The 20,776-nt window shown below is 37.6% G+C and overlaps 2 protein-coding genes across 2 annotated transcripts in view; both read left to right on the top strand.

The window, feature by feature from the left end:
• LOC148104171 (Fc receptor-like protein 5) overlaps nucleotides 1-2,065 on the top strand; it is a 28,562-nt gene extending 26,497 nt beyond the window's left edge. The window contains exons 13-17 of the mRNA XM_087836153.1: nucleotides 91-176; nucleotides 351-401; nucleotides 1,308-1,367; nucleotides 1,742-1,801; nucleotides 1,955-2,065. Coding sequence (XP_087692279.1) covers nucleotides 91-176; nucleotides 351-401; nucleotides 1,308-1,367; nucleotides 1,742-1,801; nucleotides 1,955-2,043 — 346 coding nt within the window. The 3' untranslated portion in view covers nucleotides 2,044-2,065. The remainder of the gene's footprint in view (nucleotides 1-90; nucleotides 177-350; nucleotides 402-1,307; nucleotides 1,368-1,741; nucleotides 1,802-1,954) is intronic.
• A 5,652-nt stretch (nucleotides 2,066-7,717) lies between these two features.
• On the top strand, nucleotides 7,718-18,399 carry LOC148104170 (uncharacterized). The gene is made up of 21 exons (XM_087838280.1): nucleotides 7,718-7,767; nucleotides 7,926-7,961; nucleotides 8,159-8,425; nucleotides 8,958-9,227; nucleotides 9,318-9,584; nucleotides 9,673-9,945; nucleotides 10,047-10,307; nucleotides 13,036-13,314; nucleotides 13,408-13,683; nucleotides 13,795-13,921; nucleotides 14,000-14,172; nucleotides 14,289-14,564; nucleotides 15,771-16,013; nucleotides 16,493-16,600; nucleotides 16,724-16,739; nucleotides 16,827-16,924; nucleotides 17,072-17,116; nucleotides 17,208-17,267; nucleotides 17,487-17,549; nucleotides 17,894-18,061; nucleotides 18,158-18,399. Exons 1-21 carry the CDS (start codon nucleotides 7,731-7,733, stop codon nucleotides 18,397-18,399), a joined length of 3,585 nt encoding a protein of 1,194 aa, XP_087694406.1. The 5' UTR covers nucleotides 7,718-7,730.
• Nucleotides 18,400-20,776: the final 2,377 nt, after the last annotated feature.

The raw sequence follows: 20,776 nt of genomic DNA, 5'->3' as shown, positions 1-20,776 counted from the left end.
TCCTGTACTAGAACTACATCCTGTGTTTCTTATTAAACCTACAGGTTTACTACGTTTGTTTTTTTTGTTTTGTTTTTTTTGTTCCACCAGGACTCGGAGCACAAATCAGAGCTCTGCAATGAACCACGTGATCAAGGATGAAGCTCAACACAGTCGACATGCTTCTACTGTCCAAGGTCAGCCTGATCCATGACAAGTTTTGTTGTTGTTGTTGTATTTATAAATTTATTTACTGACGATTTTTAAACTCCAGGTCCAATATATCTGTTTCTAGTTTGCTGATTTAGAAGATAATCAAACCCATACATAAGAAATTCAATTTTTAATCTATCATTGGCTTGTTTTTGTAGGTGATGCTTGTGTTTATGAATCAATCAAAGACCACGATGACACACAAAATGGTAAAGTAGATACAGTAGCACAGATATATGAAGACTATGTGATTATTTATGTTTAAACATGGAAGTTTTAGAAATCAGCTGCACACAGATAAGAAAACAAAGAGGTTGGACACTTGGTCCTTCTGGTGTAACACGGGGTCAGTTCAACTTTAAGATCAGTCTGTCCTACAAAACATAAACCATTGTGAATCTGATTTATGAATCTATCTCATTCCTCCTGACTGATTATTCTCTAGTTTCACTTTTTGCTGGTGTTACTGTCCCTACTAACAGTATGAGACAACAACCAGTAATCAACCTCATGTCTTCATTTTTTAACTCTTTGCTTATATCCTTTTTTTGTTTGGTTGTTTTTACATTTCAGAGATTAATATTTTTTTCTTTATTTTGGTATAATTTTTTTAAATGTAATTACGTTTTGTTTTCGTTTTTCTTATGCCAAGTTATGTAATAAACATCATTATTATTATTGTTATTCTAATATTTTAACCTAGAAGAATCACGTGGAATTAATTTCAGCGCAGTTTCAGATAAGAGATTAGAAGAAACATTTGAGGAGTCTGTTGATTAGAGCACATTATTTTATTTTAAGAGGACATAAATGGCATCAGTAGTGCAGGAGTATAGAATGGCAAAGATGGAGGAAAAGTGAACCGTGATCCTTAAGGTTTGGATTTGAGCTTAGTGGAAGGGTCGTGCTGAGCAGGGTTGAGCTGATGTGACACGGACTTGAGGGCTGACAGGTTTTCATAGAAAAGGTTTTTAAACATGACAGAAACATCTAATCTTTAATAGACCTTCAATAGGTTTCTATGATCAGTGTGTTGTTGACTGACAGATATATAAATGTAATGAAAATGAACACGCTTCACCTTTTATCCTGATCATCTGTCCGTCCTCTTTCAGATGACAGTGTGTTTTATGCACAGGTCTCCCACGATAGAGCTAAAACCAAGAAAGACAACGGTGAGTAAAGTAATATAATATAGAACTTTTTTCTTGACTTCATTGACTAGACCATTATTTCATAATTTTAAGAGGGTTATAATGATATCAGTTAGATATCATTGTATTATAGAGTCACTGACCTTAATAAACAGGGTGGAGGAAGCTTGAAGTGATCTGACACTGAAATGAGATTTAACAGCAGCAGAGAAAGAAACAGGTTTTCAAACATGACAGTAACAGGTTGTCATAAAATCTCATCTTCAATAGAGTAAAATATCTCCTTCAGTCAGTTCCTGTGATGAGTTACTGTAGGTGTTAACTGACAGAAAATATAAAGGAAATTAAAGCCACTCAAGTTTGTTACTGCTGCTCATCTGTCCATCTTCTTTTAGATGACAGCCTGTTGTACGCACAGGTCTATTACATTAAAGCAAAACCTAAGAGACACAAAGGTAAGTAATGTCATAAAATGAGTACCTTATTTCTTTTGCTTTGGGTTTTACACGTTTTACACACCAAGGAAAACTGTATAAATAAATCAAGTTGTCACTTTGAACAAAGAAGCAATAGCAATGACATTTGACAAATCATTTCTTTATTTGCAGGGAAACCAGCTCCTGCAGCAGCTGATGAAACAGTTTATTCTGAAGTGAAATCACAAACAGCTCTGGGTAACTGTGCAGAAATAAAATAGCTTACATGTTGTGATTTGTTGCTGTAACGATGAACTCAACTACTCAAGTTTTTATGGAGTAAATTCAGTTCTAAATCAGCTTTAACGACTGAATTATGCTGCATCGTTTCTTTCAGATTAATAACAAGATCTGCAAAACCAACTGGATCAGTGACAAAACTGTGTTAATTCCATTAGAAGTAAAGAAATCATTGGAGAAAATGAGATTATGCACTGTTTTGTAAAATAAAATAAAGTCAAACAAACTTTCTTTCATCATAATAGCACCAACTGATGATCTGGCTTTGAGACCAGGATGCTTTTTAGAGTGTTTTTACATTTAGATTGCTCAATAAATAAACAACAAATAAAAAAAATAAAAATAAACAACACTTGGAAATGAAAGTCAACAACCTACAGAGGGCTAAATGCAAAGACACATCAAAGTGACAAAATAATGCAGCAGGTTTGTCCATTTTGTCAAATGTTCATTGCACCAACTCAAAATGATACTCAGTTGTCAGTTTGGCCAACATGTGCTTGTGTGCATGCCTGACAATCTTGGAGCATATGAATAATGAGTCAATGGTGTCCTGGAGATCTCCTCCAAGATCTGGACAAGGGCATCTGAGCTTCTGGAGAATCTGAGCTGCCACCTGGCAGCTTCAGATGGAGAGAAACATAATGTCCCAGTTGGATTTTGGTCAGGCAAGTGTGGGGACCAGTCAGTGGTATCAATTCCTTAATCCTCCAGGAACTGCCTGCACACTCTTAACACATGAGGGTGGTCATTATCATACCAGGAGGAACCCACAACCCACAGCACAATAGGGTCTGACAGTGGGTGACAGACTCTTGAGCATGCACTGAATTGGCATCCTAGAGGAGTTGGACATCCTCTACAGCCTCTGTAGCATCCAGGGATCGTCTCACCCTGCTAGTAACGATGATGACCCTAGCCAAATGCAAAAATAGTGAAAAAAATAGTCAGAAGAGAGTGAGGAGGGAAAAATGTCAGTGACCTCTACCTGTAAAACAAGTTTAGGCGTTTGAGTGATGTGATGCTAAACACTGATTAAAAATAATTCCTTTAATCTTTTTTGAGCAGTCTATGTTTACAGATGTTTCCTGTGTTGTTTCTAAAATCATTTGATGTGTATGATAAGCATACATGTTTCTCTTCCCCTGCATGAATTAAGCATCACTTGACATTTTTCTATAAAGTTGCTTTTCTTCTTTTAACAGCTTTAGGAAAAGATCAACTTTAAATTTTATTTTATGTAAGCTGCTTGGAGAGCTGCAATTGTGTTATATGAATATGTGTTTCCTATAAGATATTTAATCTCAAATATTGTTACATCTACAGTCTTGTTTGCTGAAAAACAATTTAAAGTTGTTTGCACACTTGCTCTTGTTTCTGCGCTTCATTGCTCCAGATAGATCTAATTCACACATGGCTGATATCATCCACATATTTTAGTTTCTGTCACTGTAAGATTTAGTTCTTCCTTCCAGCTGTTACCAGGTGCTTGTTTAAAGCGGACTTTTTATTTTAAGGTGATTATCTTGTAAAATAAAGCATTTTGAGGCAGCTATTATTGTGAGTTGTTGTTAAATAAACAAAATTGATTCAAATTGACTTGAATGTTTGTGTTCTAAAACGGTAAAGTAAGTTAAGTGGCATCACATCATACATGGCTCAGAGTGGGGAATGTTCATAAACACCACAGCTGTACATGGAAAGACAGAAATAATAATTATATGTACAGTCTGACTACAGGATTTACTCTACTGTTAAAAATAGGAGCCTAGATATTGGTTTTCAGAGGTACCAACAAATACACAGATTACTGTCTTGCAACTGCTGATGCCTTGGGTGTTGATGAGGGTACTTGTTCATCAAACACACTCAGTGATACAGTATTTATGTGTTTATTTGATCATTTTGACAACAAATACATCATCTGGTTATTCTATAAATATAGAAAGATTGTCTCATTATTGGCTGTAAAAAAAAAAGGAGCAGGATTGTGAAAGTGTTTAGACAGCAGATATGATGATTCAAAGTTAATAGATAAAAACACTAATAATTACAGTACATCACTTTAAAATTCTAATAATATTCTAATGAAGTTTTGACTGTCTCAGCTTAGAAAGAACACCCAATAAGTTATTGCACTCAGTAACTGAAGTAGACCCGTAGACTTTTGTTTTCAATAACTTTCATAGTGTAAAAGCCCTTTGATTACTTTATCATTTCTTACTGGTCTTCTCAGGAATATCCTGTTCTTTTTGTGCAACTACAACATGCCCAGTGTGAGTCATCTACTCATCCATCCATTTGCTGTAGATTAAAATTTCCATATTCTTCGGTCACAGAGGGGCTTGAACCTCTCAAGGCAGGGTGTAACCTGGAGAGGTCACCAGTCTATCAGAGGGTCAACAGAGTAGGAAAGAGAAAATCACTCACAGCTCCAGCCAATGTCAAATCACTGATTGACCTAACATGCATATGTTTGGAGGAAGCAGACGTACTCTGAGAGAACCCACACAGGTATAGAAAGAGCCAATCCAGACTCTAGTGCAGCAGTGCCACTGTCAAGTTAAATGCTGCTGTTCTCTGACGTGAATACCTCGTCTTCCAAGTAGTTCCATGGTAACAAGGTTGTGCCAGATAAACCCAACAGTTTCCTGACGTGGTCCCCGAGTTTCTCTCGTGATGGCCTGGCTTTTGTTTCTTTCTCTCTCTCCTGTTGGTGTTTGTGTGTGTGCTTGTGGACATGAGCTCCACTCATTTTCTCTGCTGCCCCATTGGCTGCTCTCCTGTAGAGGATCAGCTGATCAGATTCACCTGCTTCACCATTTCTAATCAAGCTCAGTATTACGACGGAAGCAGATACTCAGTTGTTGCCATATTATTGTGTCAGTGAGATATGTGCTCTGCTTCTTTCTTATATGAGTTTCTGTTTGTCTTTCAGTGGAATAATCAGTCTCCCTGTGTGTATCAAGCCCCCTGAGTTTCAAACAACAGTGCTTTCCTTGGAAAGCCTCAATACTTTCACCGCCATTCCCAAATATCTAATGCACGGATGTCAAACTCCAGTCCTCGAGGGCCGCTGTCCTGAAACATTTCCATGTGTCCCTGCTGCAACACACCTGAATAAAATTAATAGGTCATTAGCAAGAGACTAGAACTTGAAAGAATGCTGAGGTGGCAATTCAGCCATTTGATTCATGTCACAGCAGCTCATGAGTGAATGAATGTGGTGCAATAAAATAGCTTTAAGAAGTAAATTATTCCAAACAATTAATTTACTTAAGTAGGGTTAGGGCACAGGTGTCGAACTCCAGGCCTCGAGGGCCGGTGTCCTGCAACACAGCTGATTCAAGTGGCTAAATTACCTCCTCAACATGTCCTGAAGTTCTCCAGATGCCTGGTGATGAACTAATCATTTGATTCAGGTGTGTTGACCCAGGGTGAGATCTAAAACCTGCAGGACACCGGCCCTCGAGGCCTGGAGTTTGACACCACTGGGTTAGGGGTTGTAACCTCAGCATGCAGTCGAGTTCAATAATCTCTTGCTAATGACCTACTAATTTTATTCAGGTGTGTTGCAGCAAGGACACGTTTAAAAGTTTCAGGACACCGGCCCTTGCAGACAGGAGTTTGTCACCCCTGCATTAGAGATTCACCAGTTGCTTCGCCTCTGTTTCTATTCACACGTGAACAAACCCGTCTGTGAGCGGGTCTATCATTCTGCTGATCCATGACATCGCCACCAATCTAATATTGTCGTACAACTAGGGTTAACCTGAAAGCATTTTACAGTACACCAAGTGTCTGTTCAGCCTAGTTATAGCTTTGCTCCAAGTTTACTTTTGAAGGGGGAAAAACCTCAGATTAACAAACTTGCGACCTCAGTAAAGCGCTATCATCAAAGCACATGGTTTTGGGTAAATTGTCAGTGGGAGCTAACAAATAATTGTTAATAACTTTCAGCTTCAAATATAACAACATTTTAAAATACAAACATACTAGAAACATATATGTGAGGAGTAGTCACACACAAATAAATTTCTAGATACTGAGGTACAACTCCAGGCTTGGATGACTCTGGTATATTGTATTCTTTTGATGTTGCATTTTGAGTTTTGTATTTGCTTACTTAAAGATTTTATTACTAGTTAGTTTAATTGAATTCATATTCTCTGCACTTAGTTTTAGTTGTGTGGGTTCTCTTCCTGGTCATAGTCAGTTATATTTTGTTCCTCTTTTTCAGTCATCTTGCTTAAGTCTTGTTACGTTTCTTCTGTGTCAAGTTTTGATGTTTGAGCAACAAATATTTATCTGTGCCATGTAGTATTTTTGTCCTTAAGAGTTAAAACTGCATATGTTACAGCTGTATTTTTCTAACCTGTATTCCTCTGCTACTGTGCATGACATTTAATTTTGAACATAAAATGTGGTATTTTTGTTTGAGAATTCTGGTCGTGGGATGAGTTTCTCTGACAAACCTGCCACGCAGTGGATGACTATGTTGTTCCATTTGTCATTCTGATTTCCTAGTAGGTGAAACAACTCATATATTTCAGTATCTTAGTTGTAGTTTTTTAATGCAAAGACCTTCATTCCTCTGTCTTGCATGAAGCAACTATTTTCTAACATTTCACTCTACACTTCCTCATTTATATATATAAAAAAACACAACGGCGGACTTTTTATTCGAAACCACAGGGGTGTCAGATGCTGTAATACTTTTATAAACCCTGTTGATCTTTAACTGTATAGCATGTTTAATTGCACATCTTTCCTGAATGCATTATAAATATATAAAGAAGTTTGTTTGCATATGTATAAAGCTCAGTGTCTGAGATGATGTCAAAGCCCTGATCTAGCAGCACATTGCAAGGTGTGAAAAAGAAGTTGAGCTCATCAACCACATGCTAACCGTCACTGTCATGGTCCCCTAGTCCTCCTAAACTTCCTGCTCCAAGTTTAGTTTTTCTCCCTATCTCTCTCTCTTCTGTGCATGTGTGTCTGTCTATGGGTGGGACCCACTACAGGTTCCTGCCTCTGGCTGAATGCAGCTGCAGCAATCTGCCACCCACATCATCTCATCAGGAAGCCACTACATAAAGCATTAGCTGAGGCTCCTTCTTTTTTCTGTTTTTTTTTTTTTTTTTTTTTTTTAAACATTATTGTTCTAACAATCTGCCCCTGAGAAAATCTACATTCAGGCTTGAATTTATTTGCTACCTCCCGTTTGAACCCCAGATTTTAAGTAGTCTAAGACATAACAATGATAAATTGTTCCATTTTTTTTTCTTTGAATTTGTTTTCAAATTAAACCATTGATGACATTCTGGTGATCTTAAAACACTACGACAAATCCTTTTCCCAAACATTATTATCTGAGCAGTTACAATTTAGCTTCAGAAGCAGGGATCATATATAATGTCAGCTCTGCATACTGTTCACAGTAAAACAGGAAGTGTCAACAGTTAAAAATAAGATATGTCATCAGTGTCCTCATGTAGGGCTAAAAGAGAAGTAGCAGTGAAAGGCTGAACACATAAAACGAGGTTGCAGAAAGCCTCTACTCCCATAATCAGGTGAAACTTTACTATTTTCTCGCATTCTCTGTTTCTCACTTCTGTTTCAGTGTTTCTGTCAGTAGCAGTGACAGACTTTCAGGCTCAGTGTGAGGATGGGGCTCACTGTGCTCAGCGTGCTGTCCTTATTCTGTGAGTATAAGTAACTTCCTTTATTTGACCGATAAAGACTGAACTATATTGAGTGCTAAATGTTTGTCCAACTATTGATACTACTGGTAAAATTCTATTCATTAAAAATGCTTTTATTTGCGACATGTGACCATTGATGACTGAATGATATGTTACAGTGCTGAATATTACCCTCTGCTGTGGAGACGCTCAAGGTAAATGAACAGCTTTCTTCCTTTTTTATTTTTCTATGGATTGATGTGTGAATAACATTCTTGTTTTTTTCTTCATTTTTGCAAATTATATTAGAAATACATTAATAATTGCTTGTAAAGTGAGAAATCTTCCTCTTCATTAAGACAAAATCTTGTCTGAACTTTTTCTGTGTGTTTATGTTCATGTTGGATTTTAGATGCTGAGCTGAGCCTTAAACCAAACGTGTCCCATTTATTTGCTGGAGAGTCTGTAACCTTCTTCTGTGACATGAGAGAGGGAAATGCCACTGACTGGCTTTACAAATTCAACTGGAATGATCAAGAAATGGTCCACTTTACTAAAAGTAGATCCTACTTACTTTACCTGACAGCAGAGCTGAGTGGGAATTATCAATGTATTGGTCGCCACAATGGCTTGAAAGATTTTACAAAACGGAGTAATAACCTGACTCTGTCCATATCAGGTAAGCTTCTGTATCATATTTATTAGACTTTCTTTCTCCAGTAGCACAGCTGAGTTAAATGTGAAACTCCAGCATCAGAGTTTAAATTTATGTTATTCCAAAGTTTCTATTTAGTATTTTTCTTTTATTCTTGTTGATGTAATGATCTCTGCACAGCAGGGCGTGGACAGTAACATTAAGCAGACATTTCCTGCTAAGTTACAAACTCAGAGTCGACCTGTTAAGGCTGAAAATGTAGCAGGAAGTAAATATGTCAAGTACGATGTAACTTTTAGCTGAGCGTTGTGACAACTCGTGAAGATGACATCAAATTAGGAAGCAGTGTGAACTTTAGTGCATTACATACAGCGAAGTGTATGTTATATATAGTATGATGCATGAGAGACGTGAGAAGAACTGGTCACATGAGATGCTGCCTTGATGAATTACTTCACAGCCTTTTATTCTACATATTATGAAAAATTGTTAACATTGAGGTTTTCCCAGAAAAAAATGCATAAATAACAAAAACAATGTATTCTAAATCAAACAGCACTCAGACCCACGGCGACTGTAACAGCAGACAGGACAACTATTCCAGTGGGGGGCTCGGTGACACTGTCCTGCTCTGTTCAGGGCTCTGCTGGCTGGACATATGATTGGTTCAGACAAGTACCAGATTCTCATGAAGTAGCAATTAATACGAACAGTTTGCAGAACTTCATTAATGTCTCAGACGAAGGCATCTATCGGTGCAGAGGAAGAAGAGGAAACCCAGTTTTCTTCACAAACCTCAGCAAAGTGTATCACATTCAGAAAACATGTGAGTTTGATAACTTTTTGTAAGAAATAAAAGGACAAAGATTTATGATGACCAACCTTTTCTGTATTAATTCATTTTCGGTATGAAAAGTGTCCAACAGGGCCTTTGTGACTCTGCAACAGAACTGGACTCAGATATTCAGCGGTGAGATGATCACCATCAAGTGTGAGATCCAAGGAGGAGAAAACACTGAGTGGCAGTATGAATGGAGAACAACAAGCTCAAAAACACCTCCCACACACAGTGAATACAACATCAGCAGTGCTTCATTTTCCTACAACGGGCAATATTGGTGTAAGGGTAGAAGAGACTTGTTCTTCTCAACAGTTTGGAGTGATGCTTTTACACTAAAAGTCTGTAAGTAAAATCATCTTTGAGTTTATTATTTACTCTTTTTCATCTGACCAACTATAGAAAAACAGATTTGTTTTACTCTAACAAACAGCAAACAAACCCAGACCCACAATTACTGCTGAAAGAAGAACTATACCAGCTGGAGGCAATGTAACACTCAGCTGCTCTGTGGGGAGCTACAATGAGTGGAAATACTTCTGGTTCAGACGTGCCTCAGTCTTTTCAGAAATTCAGGTGATTAGAAACAAAGAACCAGATCAAATGATCACTGTCACACAGGGAGGTATCTACTACTGCAAGGGAGGGAGAGGAAACCCAGTTTTCTTCACAGAGGACAGTCATCCAATTACTATTGAAAAAAGAGGTGAGTTTAAGCGTTTTCATTTGGATTAACATGGGATGCAGAAATATTTAAAACTGGACCAATTGGATTTTTGTTTTTGTAAACAGTTTCCAACAAAGCAGTTGTGTCCCTGGATCCCAGCTGGCCTCTGATATTCAGTGGCGAGAAGATCACTGTTAGATGTCAGATTTCTTTAGGTGGAAGCACTGAGTGGGAGTATGAGTGGAGCAAACCCGACTCAAGCACAGTTCTGGCAAATGATGCATACTTAAATCTTAATGCATCTGTGATCAGCAGTGGAAGCTACAGGTGTATGGGTAAAAACAAACAGGAGCTGTATTCTGTGACAGAGTGGAGTGATGTCATCACACTGACAGTCTCTGGTAAGAAAGTTTTGTTATGCCTATATAAGGCACAAGGGCAACATTTTATAACATTTTATAGTTTATATTACAACCACATAGTATGAGTTATTCTCACTAATTTATTGGTGCAGGATTGATCATTTATAAAATCTTATGGCATAATAAACATTACAACTAATAATGATGAAATCATTATTCTTCGTTAACGGGTCATAGCATGTTTAATGACAGCATTTTTGTTGTTTATAAATGACTGTTTTGTAAATTAAGCATTTCATCAAGTATAAAATGCTTAGACCTAATAGCAGTAGCATTATGTTGAAAGTGTAAGTATAAAAAGTATTCAGATGCACATTTATGTATGTAAGGATTTATTTTTTATCAACTAGTAAGAGAGCGAGAGCTTCGTCATGAAGTATTTTCAAATGAAAAGTTTAAGGTCATTAAAATCTAATGAAAACAAAGATGCTGTTAAAGAATTTATGTGAATTCGATAAGCTGGGCAATACTATTTAATTTGAGAACCAAGAAACAGAAGGTAAAACAGCATCATGGTCTGAAATACATGCATCATAAATCTGTGTGGGACATAAGGTCTGGTGTGTGTGTCCCTTTTCCTGTGTTGGACAAGTCACTGAGTAAGTGAGGTTAAATCTTTCAACAAGATGAAGACATTAGACTCATGAATATTAAAACCACCAACAATTTAAAGTGATCATAATTCAGGGTTATTTCACCCACAAACTCTGCAAATTCTATTTAAAAATCTTAGTGGTAGATCAGAGTGCACAGTACAGTATAAATGTCGACATTGGAAACTGGATTTGAAAACAGTTGCTAACCCCCACCTCTACCAGTAGTGCAAAGGGAGCTGAAAACAGACAAGAGAAGGTAGTTGTAAGAATAGGCTGGACTCACCAGCACTAAGACAAGCATCTGTGGGAAACATAAAATCCTGTGAGGTGAAGAATTCATTTAACAGAAAAGCCTTGTTTGTTAATGATCTACCATTAATAAAAGTCAAATGAAATATCCTCTCCTCATGATGTAGTGGGGTGGCTTAGTGGGCGAAGATTCCCATAATCTTCATTTGCCTTGGAAGAAGAGTCTCCACTGACAAGTTCAGTAGAGCCGGATAGACAGGTTAGATCCATCGAAGCTCCAGTTATAACAGAGAAGATGGAGAAGACTGAAGGAATACTTTGAAGAACTCATGAATGTAGAAAATGACAGAGAGGATGGAAGGGGAAAAGTTAGGAAGTGCAGAGGATTAGTAGGGAGGAAGTGAGTGCAGCTGATAAGCAGATGAAGTGAGTACAAAGGCAGCTGGTCCTGATGTCACATCAGTGGGGGGTATGGAGATGTCCAGAAGAGAGGGCAGTGGGCCTTTTAGTCACATTGTTTAACACAAGCCTGAGGAATGGAGAACTGTATTGGTGCAGATTTTCAAGATCAAGTGTGAAATGTAGAGTTTCTAAGGTCAGAACTTAGTAACCTTGGGGGGATACTCCCACTGGGTTTAAATCTGGGACTCTCCGCCATTTAACCTTAGAACTGAAGAAACTTCTCGGATGAGAGGTGAAACGTCTTAAAGGAACTTAAAGAAGTCCAGTCGCTTTTCTTTCCAAGCTCCTTAGACCACCTGCTGTTAAATGAGTTTTTTCTACCAAAATAAATAATAACAAAATTAGACTTTGATATGTGAATATTCCTTATTAAGAACTGAATATTCAATGCGCGGTCCTAATTTTTTCATAACAGTGCATTTGTTACCAACAGATGACTGCAAAATTAAACTGAGTTTGATAAAAGCATGTAACTGCAAATGTTAATATTTCATATATGTGATGCAAACATACATACTTGGTACAGGCTGAGTGCTACTGAATAAGGCTACGTTCACACTGCAGGTGAAAGCGCATCAAATCTGACTTTTTTGACCCTATGCGACCCATATCTGATCATGGTATGACAGTTTGAATGGCACAAATCCGATATTTTCAAATCCGACCTGGGTTTCTTGCGTATGTGGTACTGAATCTGATACATATCCGATGTTTTAGAAAGCGACTGCAGTTTGAACGGTCATGTCACATTAAATCCGTCTTCTGTGTCACTGACACAAGACAGACGCCAATTATCAGCGCCGGAGAAGACATCGCGAACGTTTCCTGGCCATCCCGTGTAGATGTCAGTGAAACTGTTGGGAAGACAACGTTGGAGAAACGTGAACATTTTATTTATACTGTATAATCTGCAGATTCTGACAGAAATCTGCAACTATCCTTTGAAGCACCGCTCCTCTAAAACAGCAATAAGGATAATTATTAGGCCATATGTAAATAACAAAAATATTTTTATAACTTAAAGCAAAATTGGGAAACATAAAGTCTGAAACAAGTCTTTATATTAAGGCCATCAGTCAAACAATATTGTTTGGTCTGGGTCTAACAGAGCGCGTTGTGTGTGACGTCTTCTTTTGCGCATGCGGGCCGCTTTGAGCGTTCACACTAGAGCGCGTTTGCTGTCACATTTTATTTATAATGTGAACAAGCAGACAAAAAAAATCAGATTTGATCAAAAAATCAGAATTGAGCATTAAGACCTGCAGTGTGAACGTAACCTAAGATATACTATGTATCCTTTAAGAATTATTTGTAAAATTGTGATTGTCTCTAAAGCAAAGAGGCAGTAATTGTTTCACTGTAATTTTATAATACATTTCTTTTTTTTCTAAATTAAACAGGAAACAGACCAAAGGCCAGCATCAGTGCTGATAACAGAGTCTTTCTAGAAGGTGATACAGTCACCCTGACCTGCTCTGTGACACCATCTACTACTGGTTGGAGTTACTACTGGTACAGAGGCAAGAAAACCTCAGAACCACTGACGATGGCAGAAGTTGTTCTCCACTCTGATGGACAAATCGGTGTATCACAGGAAGGAGACTATTGGTGCAGAGGAGGACGAGGCAACCCAGTTTACTACATAGACTACAGTGATGTGATCAGTATTAAAAAAACCGGTGAGTCATGGTGAATTTCCCTTTATTTAATTAATGGAAGATGTTTAAAAGTAATTTAATTAGTTATTTATTTATTTTTTATCTGTTTAACAGTTAGAAACAGGCCTGCTGTGACTCTGCATCCAAACTGGCCGGAGGTATACAGCGGAGAGACAATCACTTTGAAATGTGAGATCCCAGGAGAAGACACTGAGTGGGATTATGAGTGGGAAACAAGCAGCTCACATCAACCTCCAAACCAAAATGAATACAAGATTAACTCTGTTTCTACATCACACCATGGGCACTACTGGTGTAAGGGCAGAATGAGAAGTGCACAACAGAATTCAACAATGTGGAGTGCATCCTTTGACCTAAAGATAGTTTATGGTGAGTGAATTGTAAATGTAATGTGAATTGTATGCTTGCATTTATTAACAGATAATCTGCCCTTAAGCTTCTTGTTCTTGATCTCACTCTGAAAATATAATTTCCCAACAGAACGTCATCCTGTCCTCACTGTGTCTCCATCATGGCTGAGTCCTGGAGCCTCAGTAACTCTGAACTGTGATGTTGAACATCCGTCTGCAGGATGGAGCTTCTACTGGTATAAAGTTATTAAACAGGAGTCAGGCATGTATCACCCATACCACTATTACCCCTATGACTATTACTCCAGACACAGACACTGGAGACATCATAATAGAATTTATCGCCTCTACAAGTATGAATTATTACCTGGAAGCATCAGTGGGACTGCACAGGACTCCTACATCATTCATGGACAGACACACACAGCAGGATATGTGTGCAGAGCTGGAAGAGGAGACCCAGAGTATCACACTGATCACAGTCGACCAAAGTTTGTCTGGTCTGCAGGTCAGTATTTTTGCTCCTAATTTAAAAAGGAAAAAAATAAGTGTTACTATTGCATTCACAGTCTTCAATCTATTAATCTATCAAGAAAAAAATGACAGTTCTTGTTTTTCCTCTAGATTTAAATTCAGCAGCCTCTCTCACAGTCAGTCCTAACAGTGTGCAGCACTTCATTTATGATTCAGTATCTCTGAATTGTTCTGGAAACTCTTCTCAGTGGAGAGTGATGACATTTACTCGGGACAGATACCTGAGAGAACTCCTGGAATGTGGAAACTGGGGGATAATGACTGAATCCACATGCAACATAGATCGTCTCCTGTACCAAGATGCTGTGTCCTGGTGTGAGTCTGAATCAGGACAGTTCAGCAATGGAATCAACATCACTGCACCTTGTAGGTCTTTACATCCCTAATTCTAAAGAGTTTGGACGCTGTGTAAAATATAAATTAAGAAAGAAAACAGTATCTATGTTTAAGCTTTTAAAATGAGAAACTGTATAATTGCAAGAAACAGATACACAAATTGTTTTCAAATGGTGAAAGACTGGGACTCCAGGCAGCCCAGTTCAGCTTCTGTACTCTTCAAATATGCAAGGCCTTTCATGAAAAAAAGTCATCTTGATGAGAGCATATTTTGCTCTAAAATCTCTATATACTTTTCAACATTAATAGTGCCTTTTCAGATGAGCCAAGCAGCTCATATTCCATAGTCACTAAAGCACCTTAAACCATCAGAGATCCAAACTTTAGAACTGAGCCCTAATAACAGCGTGGATGGTCCTTCTTTTCTTTAGTCCAGGGGATGTGGCATTTGAGTATTTCAAAAAGAATTTCAAATTTGTATTAATCTAAACAAGAAAACAATTTTCTGTGTTATCTTGGTTTCATTCAAATGAGTTTTGGCCAACACAAGACACTGAATGATGTTCCCAGATGGCCTCTTCTTTGAATGTTAGACCTGTAGCCTGTATTTCTGAATGGCACAGTAACCTTGAAACACTGACTAATCTGCAACATAGAAGTGCAAACAATCAACAGAATACTGTATGTACCACATTAGTTTATATTGCATTAAGGAAAAAATCTATCCTTGCTACAAGTCATCTTATTACAATGTGTATACAGCAGAATAGAACATGTATTTATACAATGTTTGACATGTTTCATTATATGGTTCAATATCTACATTTTTGAAATATATTTTCCACATAATTATGACGATACCAAGAGTTTAGTTTTCCATTAAGTGGCACCAACAAGATTTAAATTCACAGTGCAGCCATTGGACACATACAAATAAATCCAACACTGCAGAGGATGAAGCAGAAATGTGAGCCCATGATTATAGGTGTGGTAATAGCTTTGTGTCATAACAGTATTCATAATTATGAGACGATGTAGCCAAAAATGCATCTGAAATCCAGCTATAGCTTAAATGATCATGCTGTGGTTAAAAGTGTGAGGAAAAATAATACTAATAAAAACATAACAAAGAACAGGATTAGAGCTGTTGATGTCACTGTCTTCATTTACCAAACAAGGATGGAAACAGTAGACTGTATGTTGGTAAGTTCTCTCATATTTTAATGGCTTTTACAGATACTGATGTGATCCTGGTGAGCCCTGTCCATCCAGTCAATGAAGGGGACTCTGTTGCTCTTGGCTGCAAGTTGAGGACAGGAAACTTCAATTCCACTGTTGGATTTTACAAAAATGGGAAACTAATTCAAAATGATGACCGAGAAAAGCTAAATATTCCCGCAGTGTCAAAGTCTGATGAAGGCTTCTACAAGTGTGACTATTCAGGGCATGAGTCACCAGAAAGTTGGATGTCAGTAAAAGGTAAGTGTGAACGATAGAGTTGTAGACAGAGAAGAAATACCCTGTTGTCTCTGTTTCAAAAGATTTAAACAAAAGGATCATCAAATAAAACCAGCCGGCCAGTAGTGACAGTCTACAAAATCGAAGTGTGAAAATGAAGAAGATTAAAAGGTTAAAAGAAGGTTAAAATGGTCCTGCCCACGTAAAGTATGCAAACCCTTATTTTGAACTAAAACTGTATTTTATAGTTTGTCTTTTTAGCCATTTTTATAGAGTGTTGATTGTTTAACATCCCAGTCGTTACTATGTAACCATTCACAATATTTTCCATCTCCACAGTTTTAAGAGATGACTTTCTGATTTAACAAAACATTTACAGACGTCTTCAGACACGCCAGAAAATGCCTGTCAGGTTCAAAGTGTCCTTTGCCCATGATGTATCCCATTGATTGGGTTATATCATTATAGATTAAGCTAATTTTTATTCTTTATCATTGCAGGATCCAGATCTTCATTTTCTGTCTCTCTAATCACGGGGCTGGTTAGTGGTATGTCACTGATTCTCCTGCTGTCCCTGTTGCTCTGTTGTTGGCACAAAAAATCAAAGGGTGATTTATTTATTTATTTTTATTTCATATATTAACTGCCAGACACTGCCATGGTATGGACAATTATTATGTTTATTTGTAATTCTCACCCATTTAATATGATTACTACTGTCTTCTCCATAGGTACACTTTGTATCAGGTTGGTAAAACACTTTCTTTTCTTGTCTCCAGTGAACAAACACTATGTAACACATTCATTGTAACTTGAACCTGTTTAAAACCTCAGACCAGCCCAGTCTCAGGAAAACAGTCAGGCTGCTGCTACAGTTCAAACTATGAGCCAGGATGAAAATCAGCAGCAAATATATTCCTCCCTTCTTCATGGTCAGCCACACACCTGTTACAAAATAAGAGCATTTACAGCTGAACATTTCTATACTCATGTTTATATTCACAGTTATAATATAACTGCAAGTTTACTGCACACAGAGTGATTATTTTGTCATTGTCTTGATTCTCACTGACCCAAAGGTGATATGAACGTCTATGAGTCATGTAGACCTTCTGAAAACACGGGTACAGTATAAGATATGTCTTTTTTATTAAAGATTAGATCAAGATTACTGAATAATAAAAATCTAAAATAGTACAATTGTCCTCATTTTAGGTGGACGGACAGATGACTACAGAAATATCTCTCTTCAGCTCAGAAGTGTCGAACAGAGGAGTGAGTACAAAAAATATGAAAATACAAAACAGATTTTGAATTATAATTGCAAATGTATCATGCAGCCAAAACCATGTGCACTTCTGAAATCATACCTGTAAATATATGTAACATTTAAGTTTCAGTGAATAAAATCTCATTTGTTTACTGTACCATTTATATTTTAAAGGCCCCTCAGAGTCATTATACCCACATATATTTTCTGTGTTAATGTTACAGGAAAGCGTGATGATCCAGAGGAAACCTCTGACTACCATAACGTAGATCCAAACTCAGCTACAGGTACAAATATTAAATGTACCAAATATTTTGTTTCAGGGATGAAATATGTATCACATATGTGTGTTGGGCTACATATGTGTTAACTTCAAGGGAGCTTTAATTAGATTTCCTAATAATAAGAAGAAACTCATTTGTAGCCCTTTTAAAACCACACCTTCAGTATCATTAAACCTGTTGTTTAGTTAGTTTTACTTTATTCTGTTTTCATTTATTTCATTTTATGTATTTACATTTGAAGGTCCCTAAAGAGAGGCACGGCATCAATAAAACAAGAGAAGGTCAACAGCAACATGAAAAAACAAACAAAAACATAAAAAAAAAACATTATGTCAGTGATATGGCAGCATATGGCTTCATGCTGAGAAAGAAGTATAAGGAAGGTCAGAGGGAGCTTCACTGTGTCTTTGTGGATCTAGAGAAAGGATATGGTGCCAAGTGTGTGGGGTACTGCGTGAGGATGTCAGGAGTAGCAGAGGAGTATGTCAAGGTGGTGCAGGACATGTATGAGGACAGTGAGACAGCAGTGAGGTGTGTGGTTGTAACTTAGCAGTTCAAGCTGGGGGTGGGATTACATCAGGAATCAGCTCTGAGCCCCTTCTTGTTTGCAGTGGTGATGGACAAGATGACAGATGAGGTCATGCAGGAGTCTCTGTGGATTATGGTGTTTGCAGAAAGCATTGTAATGTGTAGAGAGAGGAGGGAGCAGGTGGAAGAGAGGCTGGAGAGGAGGACGCATGCACCGGAGAGAAGAGGAATGAAATTCAGTAGAAGCACGACAGAACACATATGTATGAATATGAGACAGTTTAACAGTGAAGCTGCAAGGAGTAGAGGAAGTGAAGGTGGATAAGTTCAACTGAGAGCCCCAAAGAGAGTGCAGCAAGGGTGGGTAAAGAGTGGGCAGGGGTGATTTGTGACATATGGACAGCAGTGAGATTGATAGGGAAGGTTTGCAAAACTGCACGACTATTTATTTGTAAATGATCAATTAATAAATTAATTGTTATTGTAATAATTATTATTGTAATTGTATAAATGCTTACAGTATAATTCAGAGTTTAATATCAAACTAAAGGGAAATTACCAAGGCACTTCCAACTCTAACAATACTAAGCTCCTAAGTATCGTAATTGTACTGGTGACCATGTCACATGATCACCAGTATAAGCATGCTCATGAGTATCATGATGAGTAATTCTGTGTGTAAATATAAACAAAACATATAAACATGAGGAAGTTTGAATTTTGTAGAAGTGTTTTTAAGATGAAAATATTGTATATAAGTATAAAGTGTATTAAGTAGTTTTTCACATTGAACTGTATCCCATTTTCTCATTATTTTAATCGCTTTTCTACTAAAATAATAAATATTAAATTACTTAAATGTTGTTGTAGGAAGCTCCATTTCTTGCACTAGTCGCTCTATCACAGTAACATTTTAAAAATTTCTGTATTTCCAACCATGTTTTGTTTCAGTCTTGGTGACTTAAGTACTTGAGCTTATATTTATGCTTTGTGTTTGATTTGACTCATTAGATTACGACACAAGATGTGAAGTATTTTCTCAAGCCAGGTGCTCGGCTGTGTGTTGACTAACACAGGTGGTCCTCTTGGGGTACAACATATCTACCTTCCTATCACATCTCCTTGCTGTCTTCCTTTAAAAGTCAGAGTTCCATTTAAAGTTCCTACTCTCTTCTCCAAACTCTTGTCTTTCCTCTCTTGCTGTCCTCAACACACCACCTCTCTCTCCCCTTCCTTTGTCTATGGAAAACAGTAGCACAGTTTCTACTCGCACCTTGTTGGCTTGGAGCACCAGATGAGGCCTCAACCTATGTAACATGGAAATCACATTATTTATGATGCATGTGTTTGATTTGGCAAATATTTTATATTAGACCAGTGGTTCTCAAACTTTTCACACTGAGTACACCCTCATAAAATATATGGCTCTTGAAGTACCACCCTTATGACCAACATTAAAGCACAGTAGTATAGGCCTATTTAACACCATATACAGTTTACATGAGACAAATGTATTTGTTATATGAATATGCTTATTTTAACTGTCATAAACAGGATGTGAAAAGTAATAATAAGAAGAAGAACTGTACTGCATTAAAACATTCACAACAGGTGGGATATCCGGTCTTTAAGTGATGACGTATGAACCCTGCTTCCAGGTCAAAACTAATCTGCATTTATTAAGGCTTTGTGTTTTTAACATGTTTTAATGTTTTGTATCTTGTTCTATTTCATTGGAGCGAGCCCCTAAATTCAGTCCCTGATCATTGTCGACCTCTCTCGGTTTTCATTGCAGCTATTCATTTTAAAGCTGAGTTTTTAAAACCTTACGATATAACTACAGCCCAGCCCATGCAGCAGTATATTAATGAGTAACCTTGTAATGTGGATGGATTATCTCAGTTGTTCTCCTGACTGAAGTTTTGTCAGTTTATAGCATCCTGCCATGCGATTGCATTTGTCCCTAACCTTCGGGAACCATCACATTAACTTTCATCGAATGGAAAAATGTTAGCGTTCACCCTCCAGTTTCACTGTTTATATTATGCTAACATAGCTGTGTCGCTAGCCACCACATAGCCCAACTTCAGTAACCCTACAAACACCACTGCTGTTTAGTTTTCTGTCTTCCTTTATGTTAAAAGTGATAGCAGAGCTGTATGTTTTAGATTTTTCTGTGGCAGTTAAGCCAAGTGAAGCATTGGCAGGAATTATTGAAACTCAATGTAAAAGCACAAGATGGTGATGTGGTAAAATCTGACACAGATTATGCACAGCTTTATATCAGCTGTGTAAAAAGACACAGATCTGATTAAGGTCATTAAGTCCCCAAAACAACTAACATTAAGATATAATTTAGTTTGTGACACAAGTAATTAAAACCATCTGAAAGTGTCCACAGGAAAACAAAATAAAAAGAAACTAAAAGCACCCAGCCCTGGACACTGAGAACGACCAATGCATCAGCGGGTGAGGTTCTGAGAGAGGTGGTCTAAGATCTGAGCTGACACACAGACAAACAGCCACACACAGTCACAAACGTGCATTCCCACCCTCATGCACACATATGCAAATACTCGCACACACATGGAGACACACAGAAATGAACACAGTACACACACACTCCCCATACATACTCTATACCCTCAAGCCTGTGGAACACCAGAGGCAGATGATAGATATGGACAGGCCAAGTGGAACAC

This window comes from Neolamprologus brichardi, chromosome 3, assembly GCF_056152115.1.
Source record: "Neolamprologus brichardi isolate AB-2024 chromosome 3, ASM5615211v1, whole genome shotgun sequence".
In the NCBI taxonomy this organism is placed as follows: domain Eukaryota; kingdom Metazoa; phylum Chordata; class Actinopteri; order Cichliformes; family Cichlidae; genus Neolamprologus; species Neolamprologus brichardi.
The sequence above is the reverse complement of the archived record's forward strand: the minus strand, read 5'-3'. Positions and strand labels throughout refer to the sequence as shown.

Coding starts and splice junctions, on each gene's coding strand:
- LOC148104170 (XM_087838280.1), top strand. CDS start 7,731: ATGGGGCTCACTGTGCTCAGCGTGCTGTCCTTATTCT. Junction 9,228..9,317: donor GTATCACATTCAGAAAACAT/GTGAGTTTGATA, acceptor CGGTATGAAAAG/TGTCCAACAGGGCCTTTGTG. Junction 10,308..13,035: donor CATCACACTGACAGTCTCTG/GTAAGAAAGTTT, acceptor TAAATTAAACAG/GAAACAGACCAAAGGCCAGC.